Consider the following 19,367-nt stretch of genomic DNA (forward strand, 5'->3'; position numbering starts at 1 on the left):
CACCCAGGTGCCCCGAAAAAAATGTATTTTCAAGTAAGCAATCTGAATTCCTCTCTCAGCAGGACTGACAGTTCTCCTTTTCATGGTTTCCCTCCCTTTTAATGCGACTCTTAAGATTCCTGAGAAAATGCACTAAGAAAAGAAACAAAGGAGATGACAGAGTTGTTAAGATGGTGGCTTTGGAGCCAGACAGCACTCACTGAAACTCCAAATTCCAATCCTACTGCTTACTAACTGAGAAATCAATCTGCAAATCTTGGTTTCCTGATATATAACATTAAAATAATCACAGAATGTATTGGATGATCAGGAAGATTAAATAAGGCAATGCATGAAAATCATTAATAAATTACAACAGTTATTATTCTTAGCATCAAAGACAGGTTAGCATGATGGTTGAGAGCATGAGTTATACTGCCTGAGACTTAATTCCTGCTCTGCCACTTCCTAGCTATTTTGGCAAATTACTTAACCTCTTGAGGCCTAACTAATGCCCATTACATGGAATTCTTGGGAGATTAAATGAGTAACACATTTAAAGCAATTAGAACAGTGCCTGACACTGAATAAGCTCTCAATAAACATTAGTTATTATTGCTATTAACTATAAACATCTAGAAAAGAGTTCCTACACGTCAAATTTTAAAATTTTAAAGGTGACAAATGAGTAAGCAATTTATAGGAAGAACAGAAATAGCTGATAAAGATACTAAACAATGCTCAGCTTCATTCATTATTAACAGAATACAAATTTAAAATAATGATTTCACTTTTCAGCTCATCTTTTGCAACAATTAGAAGAAATGCAAGTGAAAGAAAGGAAAAGCATGCACTCTCAATATGTAGCTGATGGAAACGTAAATTTGCACATTAATGAAAGGGTGATTTGATGTTACCCTAACAAAACTGTAAAAGTTTATTACTTAATTCAGTAATTCCATCTATAGAACTATATCTCAACAGAAATATTCATCAAAGTGGGTAGACATGTAGAAGAATGCAAACATTTAAAAAATTACTAAAGACCCACATATATGAAAATGAACACATATTCATTATATATTGTTAAGAATAAAGTTATGGAACAGTATTTATAATATGATGTCATTTCATTTTTAAATACAAAATAAAATTACACACCTAGCTTTATGTGCTTAGAAAAATCTGTAAGATGTTAGTCACTATGTTCGGCAAATGTGACGTCTATGCTATTTAAATTTCTGCAACACATCTGTACTACTTTCTAGTTTTGATTTGCTGTTGTTTATTTAAAGAAAGCATAAAGAGCAATTAATAGTTAAAAGCAGACTGTGAAGCCATTAACTTGGATTTGCATGTCTATCAGCAATGTGCCTTCTCTCAGTATCACCATTTTTAAAATGGGAAGACCAATACTAATACTAATGATACCAATATACTAACAATAACAACAATAATCATCATGTTATAGGGCGGTGGTAAGCATTAAATGAGTTAACAAATGGAAAGCCTTAAAACAATGCATTGCACAGAGTAAGCACTCTCTGAACTGCCCACTATCATTACTCTTGGGTAGCATCCTTAAAAGATACTAGGTCAGCCAAGTCATCCCTCAGAAACCCAATTAAATCTTAAGGTGACCAACAAAATAATCAACACACAACTGCTACAGCAAATACACTGGGTATGGAAAACCGATTAACAATACTTTATTTCTGTGTTATAGCTTCCTGGCAGCCAGAAGATCTAGAATTCCGGTTCTAACTCTAGTCCCCCTCTTGTCTTCAATTCCCTCAACTGTTCAAGAGAGGAAGCTGACTTAGATATCACCCAAATTCTAATATCCTAACAGGAAAACTTTACTAAACAAAATGATTACAGATCTTTGGAGTTGCTTCAGAAATACACTCATCAGCTCATCAGAAGATCCAGAATCTAAAATACAACTCTATATTAAAACAAGGGCCCCTTAAGAGAAAAGTTTCCATAACAGCGTCTTGGAACACACTGCAATGAAAAAGAATTTCCTCATCATACAATTACATCTCCTACACATTTTACCCACTTAAATGTCTATTCCCCAATCCCAGACCCCAGTGTCACAATGAATTAGTGAGATTTTACTCTGTGTTCACCAAGGCCCCATAGTTTCATGACTACGTGGAGAACAAGCAATTTTTCCCACCTGCTAAAAGCCCTCAAATGTTCTTCACAGGAAAAATGGCACACAAGCACACACACAACTAAAAAAAAAAAAAAACAATAAAACACTTACACGGAATGCTGCAAGAATGATTCTTGTCACTTTCTCTTTCACAGATTCTTGAAGAATATCAGACAGGACAGGAATGATATTATAGCGCCGCAGGTGTTCACACATTTGAGGACTGAATGCCAGGAGCCATATTGAAAAAATCATTTGATACTGGAGTTGAAAGCCACACTTGTTACTCAAAACACCCATGATGCTGAAAAGGAAAACACATTAAGAAGACATTTACTATAACAGTGCAATAAAAAAGAAAAAATAATTGCTTATTCTCTTTCTGCACTAACAGAACAAGTCTCTCTGAATTATGCCCTCAGTTTCTTTTCTGCCAGATATAAGCAAGGTAGGTCCCTACTTATAGAGGCCCATTTCCAGCACAGTCTCACTTAAATCTCTCTCCAAAAATCACAGGATTTCAGTGTTCAGCAGCAGCTGCTTTAGGGAAGCAATGAGAAAGGAAACATAAACTTGCAATACAGTGGAAGAAATGGTAAGACATTTAAAAAAATACATTTTTTTTGTATTTAAAAAAAAATACAAAAGGATTTGTTAACACAAATGGATGTACACCTTGATGAAGTCAGAAGGTATATCAAGATTTTGAGTCTGGTAAACCAAGAGGATCATTTGTAGACTTAAAAATACTTAGGAACCTCACACAGAGAAAAGGGGATGATTGGGGAAAAACCTGTCATGAATCTGAACTGGACACAGCCAATCTTTAACTCTGGGGGTTAAAACCTCAGAAGCTTCTAGATGAGCCTCCCATTTTACTGATAAGGAAACTGGGAAAGCCATATGGAAATGGTTACATCAAGGAAGAAGACTAAGGAAATTTCCCTGGGGAATGCCTACATTCAAACAAAAAAGATAAACCACTAAAAAATGACCAAAGGGGTTAGGGGAACTCAAAACACAACACAAAGAGTGAATCCTAATGTAAATATGGGCCTTAGTTAATAATAATGTATCAATACTGGCTCATCAAGTGAAAGAAATGTACCATACTAATGTAAAACGTTAATACAGGAGAACTATGGGAGGGTAAGTATACATGGAAATGCTGACTTCCAATTTCTAAACATAAAACTTCTTTTTAAAAAGTCTAGTAAGAGCACCTGGGTGGCTCAGTTGGTTAAGCAACTGCCTTCAGCTCAGGTCATGATCCTGCAGTTGCAGGATCAAGTTCTTCCTCAGGATCCCTGCTCAGCTGGAGGGCAGGCTAGTCGGGGGGGAATGGGATAACTAGGTGAGAGACACTGGGGAGGGTATATGCTTATGGGGACCACTGGATATTGCAGAAGACTGATGAATCACAGACCTGTACCTTAAACAAACAATATATTATATGTTAATAAAATAAATGAATTTTTAAAAATAAATAAAAATAAAGTCTATTAATAAAAATAGATTTTTAAATCTAATCTTACAATCTACAACTACTAACTATTCGGAAGGCTTGTATTTGTGCCATTTCTCCATTTTTGTGATTTGTATACAGTTATAAATCTACTGAATCGCCCTTAATTTTCTCAAGCTTAATTTTTCCCTTACCTCTTTTCTATTTGGGGTTGTTATTTAAGACTTGCTTTTATTTAATATTGATGTCAGTGTTTCAAAAACTGTAAAATCAACTCATTTTATACTATTAATACCCTAGTACCTAATTTCCTTTTGCTCTCTGACTGTTCCACTTATTAAGGTAAGCCTTCTACACTTCGCTTTGTGACACTGTGGCTGAGACTTCAAGCCACAGTTCTGCTCTGCCAGCTGGCTCTGCCAACAGAAGCAGCTAGAAGCTGACTGCCAAGATAGAGGAAGAAGAGGCTTTGTCTGTCAGCTTCGCGCTCCTGTGGGTATCACTCCATCAACAGTCCTGCACTTCCACAGCAGCAACTGCTTTCCCGTGGCAGCAGCTGAATTCAGTTTGCAATAGCGCTGGCTGAACAGCCTCACTGCGCACACTCAGAGAGAGCAGCACCAGTCGAGGCCCTTCCTCTGACTTCAGGAACACAAGCCCTGGATTAAATTTCAGTTGAATACACATGTCTTGAAACAGGTAAACTTTAGTAATTCCAATCTCTTACCTTTGCTCCCCAACTACAGGAGGAGCATCTCTACTTGCTACCTCTCTTGACACTTGAGAGTACTTTTGTTTTCAGAAACTTAGTTAACAAATTTATACCTAGTTACCTGTTCTTTATATTAAATTATCTCTGTTAACAAATCATGTAAATGTCCAGAGGGGTTATACGGAGCTCTGGATCAATACACTATCGCTGAAACCAAAACAGAAAGATTCCAAAGGAAGCTGCGGTCAACAATGATGACTACTGCAGAGAAACTTCAGAGTTCAAAATCTGTCTACAATATATATGACTCTACTGAAAAAATAAGGAAGTCTTCTATACCCAAATATTAACAACAAGAAAAACTCTAATGAGGCAAAATAAAAGTTCCTTGTTCTGTTCTTGTTCTGTTAGTTAACAGAAAAAGGAAGGGTTTCCCCTAGGGGCAGGAACCCTAACTCTGAAGATAGTGGATCATGAATATGCTTTAAGGGGATACAAAGGACACAAAGGCCCAAGATAAACCTAATTTAGTAATTTAACAAATATTTGTTGAAGATCTGTATGGCAGGTACAGTGCAAGGCACAGGGGACATAATGGTGAGCAAAAACAGACACTGCCCATGTTCTCAAGAAATTTACGATCTAGCAGAGTGGGAAGGAAGGATTCTAAAAGGAAGTGACCCTTGAGCTGAGACCTGACGAATGAGTCGGTATCTAGTCCCATTTAGGTCTCCACTATCCTTCTTAAACTGATGAGTTTAGTGTTATTTTTAATCACTGAAAAAGCTACCAAATGATGCTACAGAATCCTGAATGCTACCTTTGTTAGCTATATAACACTTTCTAACTAGATTATAATTTTTTTAAAGGAAAGGGACCATATGTTTCTTTGTATTTCCTATAATACACAGTACAACATTAATCAGAGAGCTCAAAAAATACAAATAGTCAAATCCAAAATTAGAAGGCTAAGGTCCATGCACCAAAATAATTAGTGTTCTATTTTGTTTTTAATGGAGGTTTAAAAAGAAAATCAAACCAATGAAGAGCATAGGGAGACAAAATACCTGATTTACTGGTTTACTGATACACTTCTAGCTAACTGCTGCTCTTCAAACCTGAGTACCTCGCACCTCATCACACAGTATCACCCAATATTATTAATGATGGTATTTTTATTATTTTGATGCCTTTTTTTTTTAAGACTTTATTTATTTATTTATTTATGTGACAGACAGAGATCACAAGTAGGCAGAGAAGCAGGCAGAGAGAGAGGAGGAAGCAGGCTCCCCGCTGAGCAGAGGACCCAGGACCCTGAGATCATGACCCGAGCGGAAGGCAGAGGCTTTAACCCACTGAGCCACCCAGGCGCCCCTATTATTTTGATGCTTAAAATAAGTCTTACCTTTCATTTACATACTACTTACATTATATACTTACTTTATACTTCCAAATACTTCAATCCCAATTGAATCTGTGGAGGCAATTATCCCAAAAAAGCCTCCTTTGCGCCAGTATTTAATGAATCAATACTAACTTTTAGACTTTCTAGAAAGGTCAATATGCAAGACCATGCAAAGTACATTTTTGGTGTTATACAGGTATATAAGCATTCAGAAATAGTATTTTATCATTCACATAAAAGGCTTTATTTATTTAGCGAGAGAGAGAGCAAGCACAAGTGGGGGAAGGAGCAAAGAGAGGATCTTAAGCAGACTCCCTGCTCCATCCCAGGACCCTGAGATCACAACCTGAGCTGAAATGAAGAGTCAGATGCTCATCCGACTGAGCCACCTGGGTGACCCCACAGACTTTTTAACAACAAAAAAAAATGTTAATTAAAAATGTTCTAGAGTGTTTTGTTTTGTTTTGTTTTGTTTTAAACAACTTGGCTAGTCTTTATTACTAAATCTTGGTGCACACCTCTAATTATTTCCTTGGGATCAACTCACTGAATTTCTAGGTCAATTTGTAGGCACATTTTTTAAATTTATTTTTTATTTAATTTCGGCATAACAGTATTCATTATTTTTTTACCACACCCAGTGCTCCATGCAATCCGTGCCCTCTATAATGCCCACCACCTGGTACCCCAACCTCCCACCCCCTCCCGCCACTTCAAACCCCTCAGATTGTTTTTCAGAGTCCATAGTCTCTCATGATTCACCTCCCCTTCCAATTTCCCCTCAACTCCCTTCTCCTCTCTAACTCCCCATGTCCTCCATGTTATTCCTTATGCTCCACAAATAAGTGAAACCATATGATAATTGACTCTCTCTGCTTGACTTATTTCACTCAGCATAATCCCTTCCAGTCCCGTCCATGTTGCTACAAAAGTTGGGTATTAAAATAGCAGTTCCATTCTCTTCAAAAAGCCTATACTTGAGTTTTTTCCTCCTCACATGATTCCTGCTTGTGATTTGAGGAATACCAAAAAGAAAGAAACAAAGGAAACTTTCAATCCTAAACAAAAGAATGGACAAGTAGAAAGGACACATTTTGTTTCTTCAAAAATGAAAATATTAAATGAGCTTTTTGATTGTGACACTAACAGTAAGTTACCGTACCTTTATTTATGCCTGCTCTCAACCTAAAGGTCTCTAATTTTTTTTTATCACTGTTAATCTAATTAGCAGTCATTAGTATATTGAAATGTATAGGTTGAACATGGAGTATTCTAAACTACATTTGTCCCTGCTCTTGTTACTAAACTGAACAGTTAATACTGCTTCCTGTCCTCCAAAATACTAAGTGCCAGTAACTAGAAGAGCTGCATTTGGTTAACTTTAGTATACCATGAGGGTCCACTGGACCAAATTTTAGTATTTGAGTTTATTTTTTGACCACTTCCAACTGTTTGTAGAAATTGCTGGTTCATGACTTTTATTCTCTTTACAGGTCTTCCAAAGAACAAAATGAAGTGTATCTTTTGTGTAACAGAATGAAATTCAATTTATTTTGCAATTACTATACAGGTCTATTGAATCCATTCATAAACCTAAGATATACTATGGGATTTCAGTGATTTTATATTATCCATAATTTGAAGAATTATGCTACTTCATTATCCAAGATATTATTTCATCAGTATACATTCATTATTCCCAACTATGCTAAAAAAATTAAAGACTAAAATTATAAGAAAACTGGAGAATGGTAGAATCATCTAGGAAGATGATATAATAATGAAACATATAATTACCTTTTCTTATTGTACTGCCCAAAATATGCATCATTTTTACAAATTTGCATGTCATCCTTGCATAAGGGTCATGCTATTTTTCTCTGTATTGTTCCATTTTTAGAATATGTGCTGCTGAAGCGAGCAGTGCATCATTATTAAAAAAGGTAAAAAGGCTGGAAACATCAACTCTGTAGTCTACCTTTAGATTTCTGTGCAATAAAAAAATTAACATAAAGTCAGTCCTGAAACCACTATTCTTAGAAGTCTGCCTACAAAGTGAGCCTTTGGATGGCTTCTGAGTATCTGAGCAGTAAACAGTCCCCTATACTGCTACAAAACTTTCCCTAAATGATAAAGGTGGCTCACTATATCTATACTGTATGCTCAAACAATATGCTTATGTTTATACTGAACACCTGCTATCCTTCTGGAGTCTGGAATTCTCCTGTATGCGAGGCAAAGGGTGCCTACCTGACAAACTTCCAATAAAAACCATGGGTGCTGGATCTCCAGGGAGATGCCTGAGCAGAAAAAAAAAATCACACAAATGTTGCTATATTCTCACTGCTGGTGGAAAAGTACACTGTGTGACCCCCACAGGAGGGATACAACATAAGGAAGCCTAACATGGATTCCTGCAGATCTACTGTGTCTCTGAAATAAATCCCAGCCATGAGAATGATCACATGCTGAGTCCCATGAGTCCTTATGCTGAGTCTTCTGACACTGTGTGAACACAGAAATCCAAAGAATTCAGAACTTTTTATTTTCCATCCATAATGGTAATTACCTGAGGAAGGCACTTCATAATTATTAGAAGAATCAGAAGTTGAAAGCAAAGAGAGAGACAGCATTCTGTTCTAAAAAATGATGATGAAATTGGTCATATAAGTGAAATCTCAAACTATGAGCCTTCAGATGATTCTATCATAAATGCATTTTGCCAAATTCAAGAATCAGTAAGTGAAAATATATCTCTAAGGACAAAAAAAAAAAAAAAAAAGAAATACAGTATTCTCACTTATTTAGCTGTTCAACATGAAAGCCTTCAACACAATATTTTGCGAAAAGAACCTGGACCATTCCATTTTGCTAAAAGGACATATGATGGTTTTCCTTCATCCTTCAGGATGTTTGTGCACCAAAATTCACTTACTACAGAAATATTTACCATGAAAAAATTTTTATTTTGGAGAGAGAGTGTACATGCGAGTTGGGGGAGTGGAAGATGGGGGAGACAGAGATGGAGAGAATCTCAAGCAGACTCCCAGCTGAACACAGAGCCTGACCCAGGACTCAGTCTCATAACCCTGAGATAATGACCTGAGCCGAAATATATCAATTAAGCCACCCAGGTGCCCTTACCATTAAAAATTCTTATTTCTAGTGGTTGTTTTCACTATTTCTTTTTTCATAATTCTGTTAATTATACATAAATTGGCCAAATATATGTTTTCCTAAAGATCCATGTGGCAAATTGTCATGACTATTTTTCCTGACATACTAAAGGTTAAGTAAGTATAAACAGATTGAAATTTTGCATTAGAAATAAAACATTATTAATTTACTGAGTCAAAAGTAATTGAGTATTTCATTACAATTCTATGAAAATCATAAGAAAAGCCATTTGCAGAAGTAACCCAGCTGAGGAAGTTGCAAATATTGGCTGAGGAAATCCCTCTGGCAGGTGTATCCCTACACTGGAGATGGAGGAATCAGCCTAGTAGAGTCTGATGACACAGAATCAGGGGTCTTCAATCAACTCTTTTGGCTCACCAAGCAACCTTCTGTTGACAAACTAATTTCCTGTATAGGTTTTCCAACAGATAAACAACATCTTCATAACCAAAAAGACTATTTGGTTTAAGAGTAGAAAGATCTCTGATTATGAATAAATAAGTTGGCTTTTTGGTAAAATGAATTTTTTTGTTTGGGGAGGAGGGAGTTGTTTGTTCTATAAGTACATTTGCTGACCTCAGAGGGTAGCTCCTCAAAGTTTCTGAACCTGCAAATTAGGACTCCACAGAGAATGGTCTAATTACATTATGAAGAATGGATTATATTTATTCTTGTGGATAAGATCTTACTGATTTCTGCCTACATTTACCACAAGATACTTTTTTTTTTAAAGATTTTATTTATTCATTTGACAGACAGAGATCACAAGCAGGCAGAGAAGCAGGCAGAGAGAGGGGAAGGGAAGCAGGCTCCTTGCTGAGCAGAGAGCCCAACGAGGGGCTTGATCTCAGGACTCTGAGATCATGACCTGAGCCGAAGGCAGAGGCTTTAACCCACTGAGCCACCCAGGCGCCCCTACAAGATACTTTTATAATTATTGTTCTATTCTGAATACCTAGAATTTGTTCTACCAAGCGTTAAGAGTTCTTAACCTCTTAAATAGCACAGGCCAAGTGAGGTTAAGGGGAAACATCCCATTTAGTGGTAACTGACTTCCATGAAGGTTAACATAATCTACTGTTAGACATGAAAAATATATATATTTTAGATGATTAAATGTATTAACTTCCTTGAAAATGTCAAGAAGAGATGCATCCAAATGTTATTCTACATTAAAAGTAAAAGGGCACTCACCAGTTTACCCCATCTGCTTCTACCCAGGCAAAGCGGTACTCATTGACCCGAAGCATCAACTGCAGACACCCAGCAACACACTGCACATACTGAGAACTCTATGCAAGAAGAAGCACAAGGTTTTTAAAATTGGAAAACACTTAAAGACATGAGATCATGCATATACAAAAAGTCTGGATTTTTTACCGAGTTTCTTATTGTAAGACATTCCGAAAGTTCCTGCTACTTTTTCAAAATCAACCTCCATTTTTGTTCTCCTCTCCACCTCTTAGAAATGCAGTTGACTTCTCTGTCAAATTAAACCTATATAGTTCAAGACTACTTAACACACAGGGAAATCAAGGAACAAAGTAACTATATCCTTGATAATGGCTTGACAAATGTTATCATCTTGCAATGTTTCACTTAGTCCTGAAGAGAGGCACTACAGAGATAATACTGCTCTCCATAACTGCAGAAATATCAAAGAATGACAATAAAATTAAAAAGATAAAACTGTATGCTTTGAGATGAGTCTGTATTTAAATGGTCTGAGGTGAGTCACTGATCCTTTCCAATACTCAATTTATTTATGTATTTGGGGGTGATGCCCCCCAAATATCCCAAAGGGGTACTGGTAGAATTAAGTAAAGTAATTCATTTGGCATCAGCCAGACATTTTGTAGAAATTCAATAAATAGGAATTTAGAAATATATATATTACAGCATATAGGAAATCTAATTAGATATTTGAAAAAGATCTTTGCTCTATACTTTTTAACAACTATTAGTTCAATTGTACCATTCTAGGGAAACTGTGGCTAAATCTGGAACCTGAAATAAACAGGAATAATATTCCCAGGAATAATGAGGACACCTCCATTTTAGCAAAGCTAATAGCAACACCTGGCCTGGGCTCTTCTCTAAATGTTTACCATGAGCCTAACATCTGTAAGAACAGAGACAAGTGGGATTTTCAGACTCTAGCCTTAAAGAACATGAAAATAAAATTTAATTTAATCTAAAAAATAAAATGAAAAGGAAGGAAGGAAAAGAAAGAAGAAAAGAAGAGAAGAGAGGAGAGGAGAGAAAGAATAAGTAAGTAGGGAGGCAGATAATCAAGAATGTTATAAAAATTCACAACACCTAATGTATACAATGCTACTAAGTTCTGTGTTTTAACTCCAAGTTCATTAAAACGCAACAATTCAAGGAAATTCTAGGTACTCAATTACAAAAACACGATGATATAAGTACATTTGGTGGAATTATCAAAAGTTATCAAGAAAAGGTTATCTTAGAGAAAGTAGTAAACACGATGCCCAAAAGCATTATGTATCCAGTAATATAACTTGTCTAAATACTCAAAACATTAGCAGAAATGACCCCCAAAAAAGTGAATTTTCAGCTCTAAAACAATCTTCCATTATGGAAAAAAGAATGTTATTTTTCCAATTAAATCAGCAGGTAGTAATCCTTTGTGAAAGTGGAATTCCATTTTTTCTTGTTTAGAGAGAGAGCCCTGCAAGGTTTCTACATATAATGAATAAAAATGAAACCTATGACACTCTCCCCTCTTCCATTTATCATCAATTTCCTCTCAACACAGAAATATCTTCGTTCACTGGAAGCTTTTCTCTTCTCTGTCCATTTTACTATGTTACATTGAAATACACAATACATTTCAAATATGGATTATTCACTGTCACAGAGCTTCCAGATTCACATTATAAATGTGCATGTTAAAGATCTGGTTCTCGGGATGCCTGGGTGGCTCAGTGGGTTAAAGCCTCTGCCTTCGGCTCGGGTCATGATCCCAGGGTCCTGGGATCGAGCCCTGCATCGGGCTCTCTGCTCATTGGGGAGCCTGCTTCCTCCTCTCTCTCTCTGCTTGCTTCTCTGCCTACTTGTGATCTCCATCTGTCAGATAAATAAATAAAATTAAAAAAAAAAAAAAAAGATCCTGGTTCTAAAATTGTATTTGCACCTATTATACATAATGAAGTGGTCCAAATACCATCCCAGAAATCACTTTCAAAGTGTACAGTGAGAGCAACACTGGCAAATGATAGAAGTATTGCCCTCAATTAAACAAAGTAAATCATATCACTTCATTATCTTTTACTCACATGTGTCCTACTACTGTCATGTATAAAATTACTCAACAATTTTTTTTTTCTAAAAAAATCAGTCTTCAATCAAGCCAACAAGTCACCATCTCTACTCCCAGACTAAAGTAATTCAGTACTGCTAGAGAAAATTATACAATCCTGCAAAGCCTTCAAGCACTTCTGGTCTATTCTCTCTGCCATTGCCCAGGCACCATACTCACCACTATCCTCCTGTCCTACACCGTTCCCTCCCTCTCAGCAGTATGAGAAAATATGCATACCATTAGTTAGAGATTTGCCAGTAGCCAACATCTCACCCCTAAACCGAACCATGCTTATAGCCATTCTTGCCTCTCTCTCACCTAGGAGACCAGCAAACTTATTCCTGTCCATAACCCTCAGCCCCAGAACAGTCTTAATCCCATTCCTCCTACACGATGCTCTGTCCATCAGACCCCTCTCTACATTCTCAGTCTCTGTTTGATAGCTTTCCTCTCCTCAGCCTCCAAATATATTCAAACCTTGCCCACCTTAAAGCTGTCCCTAAACCTTGTACCGATCTCTGCATCTTTATTCCTCCCAATACATGAAGTTTCTTGAAGGAGTTATCACCAAACTTTTACCTCTTTTGTATCTTATCAAGCCATTAGTATGGCAAATTCTAGGATCACCACTGAACTTAAAATGTCAGTTCCAAAAGTTACTTTCACCTGAGAACCAGACTTCTATCCCCAACTACTAACTGAACAACTCTGCCCCATTCTCTTCACTTTCTGAATGGACTTACCTGCTCCAAGTCTTACTTAGACCAATTGTTAACTCCCCCACCATGAAAGAAAGGCAGTAGTACATAGTATGGTAATAGTTTAGTAGTATAATAGAGTATATAGTATATAATCTTTAGAAACAAAGGCTCCAGAATCAGCCTGCCACACTCAGCCACTTGCAAACTACATAACCTTGAATGAGCTTCCTATCTATAAAATGGAGATAACAGGACAAATCCCATGGAATGTTGGTATAATTTCATTAGTTAATGTATGAAAGAGTTTTCAATGGTACCTATAATACAATATTCAACAAATGTTTGCTGCTGCAACTACTACTGTTTTCTGATTTCTCCAGATGGAATTAATCACTTCCATGTGCCACATATAAACCTCTATTTGTAAATCCCTTTGCGTGAGTGTGTGCATGTGTCTCAATCATCTTCATTCAACCAGAGAGCAAAAGAGGAGTCTTTCTTAATCTCAGCATTTAAGCATAGTCCCTGGCAAAAGAAAAACAAGAACAACAACAACGGCAAAAATCCAGCACTTTAAAAATGTTTGTCTGCTAATTGAAAAATTAAATATTCATTCCATTCTTTTTTTTTAATCATGCCATTTGGTTTCAGGAGGAAAAAAGTAAAACTTAAAAAGTTTTAAGATGGGGCGCCTGGGTGGCTCAGTGGGTTAAGCCGCTGCCTTCAGCTCAGGTCATGATCCCAGGGTCCTGGGATCGAGTCCCGCATCGGGCTCTCTGCTCGGCAGGGAGCCTGCTTCCTCCTCTCTCTCTCTGTCTGCCTCTCTGCCTACTTGTAATCTCTCTCTGTCAAATAAATAAATAAATCTTTAAAAAAAAAAAAAAGTTTTAAGATATATTTTGTCCAAGTCAAGTGATTTTTGTTTTCTGCCTAGTAAGATACGGTTTCTTTAAAAAAAAAAAAAAAAAAAAAAAAGGGACAAAATATAGAAGCCCCCAAATTCTGTATTATCTGTTCCCTTAAGCTCATTTCCATGAGAATATAAAAATGTATTACTAGCCCCTCCACACTGTTCAATGTAAACACAATCCTGATCTTTTCCTGCTGCATATATTTTTCTTTTTGCTAGAATCTCCTATTCTATTACGACTTTAAAACATTCTTAAAATAGCTATAATTGCTAATAGAAAATCCTGAAATCTCACAAGATTTCAAAGACAAGCTGAACAAGAAGTGAATGGCAGAGAAACAGTCTATCTTACAGGACAGTATATAAAACTGCCAAACTGATGAAGTAGTATTTGAGATAATCAAATCCTGCTCCTTCCAAACAGAAATGTCACAACAAAGAAGCAAATAAGGAAGAAAAAAATCTCTGTGCCTTCCCTTGAAGCTGTACTGGATCCTCACCTTTTCCAGCTGACTCCCCTTGACTCCTATGAGTCTCTGAGTCTCCCTGACTCCTATGCTCAGAACTCCAAAGGACATCGCCTATGCTCAGCTTCTGGGTCCTAAGTATAGTTATGAACTAGAAGTATGACTTGACAAGAAGTATGAAACCTCTTTAATATTTGTGTACATGAATTTTACTGACCTTAATTCTACATGAAATTCTTTGTACACATTTACGATAAAATCAATGGGCATGCATGCAGGTGGTGCAGTTGGTTAAGCATATGACCCTTGGTTTCAGCTCAGGTCATGATCTCAGGGTTGTGAAATCAAGCCCTCCATCAGGCTCAGTGCTCAGCAGGGAGTCTGCTTGAGATTCTCTCACCCTCCTCCCACTTTCTCTATAAAATAAATAAATCTTTTCTAAATAAATAAGTAAATAAAAATAAAATAGAATCTTTTTTTAAAAATAGCCAATCAATATAGAATGGCATAAAATAAAACCTCCCACTCATCACCCCTCAGTACCACTGTGTAAAATGCAGATTCTATGCATTATATGTACATCTTTTCTCAAAAAATACAAATAAGATTATACCCTAACTTTCATTTGCAATTTTCTTTTTCCATTTAAGAAATCTTATACTTAGAGATCTGCCACATTTTTAATCATCTATATAAGGATTTTTAAATCCATTGTGCTCTCTCAACTTTGAAGAATTCCTTCATTCAACAACATTTACTCTATTGCTTACATTATCTGGTATGCAGAAGGAACTCCACTCTTTTTTCAAATATATTTGTAGTTGGAATCCAACCGAAGATGAAGAAGCCCATTTGCCCTTACAGTTCTAGTAAACTGTTCAACAGCTACAACCCCAAACTGCCTGGAATGTCAGAAACTAATAAGGAACATAAGGTCTCCATCATTCTACGTCCTCAACTAGTCCCCAGAAAGGTTCTACTAGTCTGTATTCAGTATTGATTCAACAATATTGATTCAACAAATATTTACTGAGTGACTGCTATGTGTAAGACACTACTTGCACTGAACACACAACCATGCAAACAGAACTCAATCCCTTCCATCAGGAATCTTACCGTCTAATGGAGAAAGAGGAAAAGCGCTGAATTACAGAGCGTACTGGAGTTTGACATTGAACTAGAGTGCAATATGACAAAAATACCATTAAGAAAGGGAACAGGAAATGCAAAGAAGGAGATGGGTGTTCTTTTAAATAGTATCCTCGGGGAGGGACTCACTGCTAAAGAGACAAGTGACAGAGTCCCAGGAAAGTAAAAAAGTAAGCCATGCAGCAATTCGAAGGGAAGAGCACTAATGCTGCAAGATGGCAGAACCAGGGCCATGCACTTATAAATGCTGCCCTCCTTCCTGTGGCTGCTCTATGCCATGTGACTCCTTAATATTCTTAATATTCTTCAATGGCTTCCCCCTGCCGAGGAAAAGTCCTAAAACCCTATGTGATCTAAGGTCCTGAATACCCTGGGCCTGCCTGCCTTCCTTCCTCACTCTCCCCACGCCTGCACCTCTACAGCAGCACTTCCTCACCTTTCTCTGCCATTGCTCTCCAAACACTTCCCTACAGTGGAGGCACAGAGTTCTTCCTTAAGGTAAACTTTTTGTTTTTTTCAAGAATCAAAATATATCTTCTAACCTTCACAACTAATCAAAAAATTTCTTTTTTCTCTCAAAAAAGAAATTTAAAATGTTTTATAAAAATAATTTATTAACATTTTTCAAAGGATTTTTAAACAATTAAAAGAGAAATTAAATTATAAATAAAAGGGAATTAAAATTAAAAATTAATGAAAAATTATTAAAAATAAAAGGGAAATATTATGATTCCCAATTTTTCAGATGAGCCTTAAAAAGGAGATGTAATTTGCTGAAATTAAGAGAGTGAGTTAATCTTGGACTAGTCCTAGGAATCCACTCTCTTCATGGTTTAGCCAGAGTTCTCTGTGCTGTACCAGACATCCTAGGCTGAGAACTGGCCATAAGATGACCTCTCACTGCAGCAAAACTCACTGGTACAGAAAAACTATTTTTATTTCTCAACACATTTAAGAGAAATCTTCCAGTGTTGCTGAAATGCAAACTCTCCTACTTTATGGTGGAATAATCACATCACAGGAAAAACAGCAACTGGTAAAATTCCCCTTTGTGGCAAATATGATCTCAGAGATCCATATTCTGCAGAATTACAAAGTAATTTAAGGAATCAGAAAGCAGGCAGGCAACAAAAGATAAACATAAAAAACAGTGATATTGTACCAAAATAAAACTAATTTTATAAAAACATTTATAGACATTATTTTCAATATTCACCTTCATAATGCTGGGATTTAAGTACAAACTAAATGAGAAAGAGCAAATATTCATTTAAATTTTGGAATCGTGGGCACTTGAAATAACATGTCTGCTTGAAAAGTTCAGCTTTACATAAAAAGCACCTATCCCACAGAGTAAAAATGCACAGTACAGTGGAATTGGTGAAGCACCAAGCTGAACTTTTCAAACACATACGTGACTAAAATAGATTCCAGAAGCCAGGTTTATGTGAAATGGAGGACTGCTGATTTTAACAGCCCCAAAAGTATTTAATGTTTCATGAATATTGTACAAATCTTTTCTTGTAGAACTAAAAAGTGAGTGTGAGCATATTTGTGTGTCATTTTAACTCTATTACAGATTCACTTTAAAAAATAACACAAGACAGAAAAAAATAACACAAAACAATATAAGTGTCAGTTGGGACTGGAACAACTGAAATTCTCCATAGTTTGTTGAGGGACATGTAAATTGATTGAGAACACTGATTTGTAGTATCTACTAAATTTACATATACCTCACAACCCAGCAATTCCACTCTAGAATTAAGTGCTCCAGGCACAAGTGATTACAGTGATCACAGCTATCCAAAGACAGGTACAAGAATGTTCATAGCAGGATTATTCATAATAGCCAAATACTAGAAGTAACCCAAAATATCCACTAATAACAGAATAGAGAATATTCGTTTAATGGATTATTACTACTATGGCAATAAAAAGAATGAATTTCTGTTAAAGGCAACATGAATGAATCTCACTAGTACAATACTGGCAAGAGAATTCAAATACATAAGAGCATACTGTATATGATCCCACTACAATGGAGCTCAAGATTAGGCAAAACTAATCACTGGTAATAGATACCATGAAAACAGTAACCTTGGTGAGAGTTTAGTCAAAGGGAGATATTGAGCAGGAGGACACAGGGCATGTAAATTCATTTAGCTGAACAGTTAAAATCTGAGCATTTTACTCTGGGTGAGTTAAGACATAATTATAAAAACAAAACACAGTGGCTAACATAATAAAAAAACTAAATTAAAAAAATTTTTAAAAAAGAAACAAAAAAGAAAAGAAAAAGCAAAAAGACAAAGGAAAGGAAAAGAGAAGAGGCTTTGCCTATCAGGAGTTTTGCCAAATTATCTCTGGCAAATCACTTAAAATCTTCAAAACTGTTCTATCATCAATAAAGAGAAATACCAGCCCCAACAAATTAAAGGGAGAAAATCTCCTCAAATCTGAATTCTAATCAGTTCTACAAAGCACAAAAAATCACAAGGTATATTATTATTACCTCATATGCAGGAACTAAAATACATATATGAGTTCAAGAATTCTCTTGAAGTTGGCTCACTCAAAGAGATCTAGTCAATACTCATAAAATACTAAGATTAAGTTAATGTCTAAATTAAGATAATTTAGTCTTATGCTTGTTTTACCAAAAAAAAGTAATTTCATTATTAATTTACAAATATCTAAATCTCCTTCAAGCGATGCTTTCAACCTAATTGGCTCAGTCATGTAACAAGATTCTTTACTATACAGAAAAATTATGAACTTAAGAAAATATTACTTACTTTATAAATTATTGCTTTGTATACAACTTCAAAGAACACATCTAATGCACCATATTAGATTATTTATTGTTATTATCAGTGCTGTGCTTTGGCAATGATTTGTAAAAGAAAATCTTATACTGAAATACCTTATCACTTAAATTTCTTTTGTATTGCCAGAATATACCTCCAGACAGTCCTCCCAAAAAATCTGATCAGAAAAACAAAACTCACAGATTCTTGTCTTCCTTCCTTAATGTTCATTCTGTGCATTTATTTTAATGATCCCCAATATTTAAAATGCATTAATTTTGTGGCAAGAAGATAAAAGGCCATTAAAAATGAAAATCCTCCAGGAACTGCTTTAGGTAAATAACAATGCTCCTGAAACTTACACAGACGCCTAACTGATTATGAATTACTTTGAGTCCTCACAGAATTCATAGTTCACCAGCCAGAGCAGATCCCAGTTAAGTAACAGGCCTGAGCTGTATGAATTCCTGACACAGCCCACTTATTTCTGCTACTTGGGCATCACTTTCAATGTAGTTAACAACGAAGTAGTAAAGAACTAAATCATTAAAGTACTCTAACTCTTCTGGAAGACTGAAAAGTGCTGCATCAGTGCAGCATTAAATTAAAAACAGTAAAACCATCTTCATATTAAAGAGGATATTATAACTGCCACAGAAAACAATTTAAGAAATTTGGCCAAAAGCCAAATCTATCATTTCTCTCATTCTAAAATGCTATTATGTGCTAAAACATGCATGAATCCTAAAGACATTATGCTAAGTGAAAGAAGACAGTCAAAGTCAGGAAATGACAGATGCTGCTGGCAAGAATGCGGAGAACAGAGAACCCTCCTACACTGTTGGTGGAAATGCAAGCTGGTGCAACCACTCTGGAAAACAGCATGGAGGTTCCTCAAAAAGTTGAAAATAGAGCTACACTATGACCCAGCAATCACACTACTGGGTATTTACCCTAAAGATACAAACTAGTGATCCGAAGGGGCATGTGCACCCGAATGTTTATAGCAGCAATGTCCACAACAGCCAAACTATGGAAAGAACCTAGATGTCCATCAACAGATGAATGGATAAAGAAGATGTGGTATATATACACAATGT

The 19,367-nt window shown here is 36.1% G+C and overlaps 1 protein-coding gene and 1 non-coding gene across 4 annotated transcripts in view; both read right to left on the reverse strand.

Moving 5' to 3' along the window:
- ATP6V1H (ATPase H+ transporting V1 subunit H) overlaps positions 1–19,367 on the reverse strand; it is a 145,407-nt gene that overhangs the window by 95,697 nt on the left and 30,343 nt on the right. For all 3 annotated transcript variants that reach the window (XM_059392853.1, XM_059392851.1, XM_059392852.1), the window contains 2 exons: positions 10,097–10,194; positions 2,255–2,447 (listed from right to left, as the gene is read on the reverse strand). In XM_059392853.1, the coding sequence (XP_059248836.1) occupies positions 2,255–2,447; positions 10,097–10,194 (291 nt within the window). The remainder of the gene's footprint in view (positions 1–2,254; positions 2,448–10,096; positions 10,195–19,367) is intronic.
- Positions 7,542–7,649, reverse strand: LOC132014739 (U6 spliceosomal RNA). The gene has a single exon (XR_009403389.1). It is a non-coding gene; the product is annotated as a U6 spliceosomal RNA (small nuclear RNA).

This window comes from Mustela nigripes, chromosome 3, assembly GCF_022355385.1.
Source record: "Mustela nigripes isolate SB6536 chromosome 3, MUSNIG.SB6536, whole genome shotgun sequence".
NCBI classification, from domain to species: Eukaryota; Metazoa; Chordata; class Mammalia; order Carnivora; family Mustelidae; genus Mustela; species Mustela nigripes.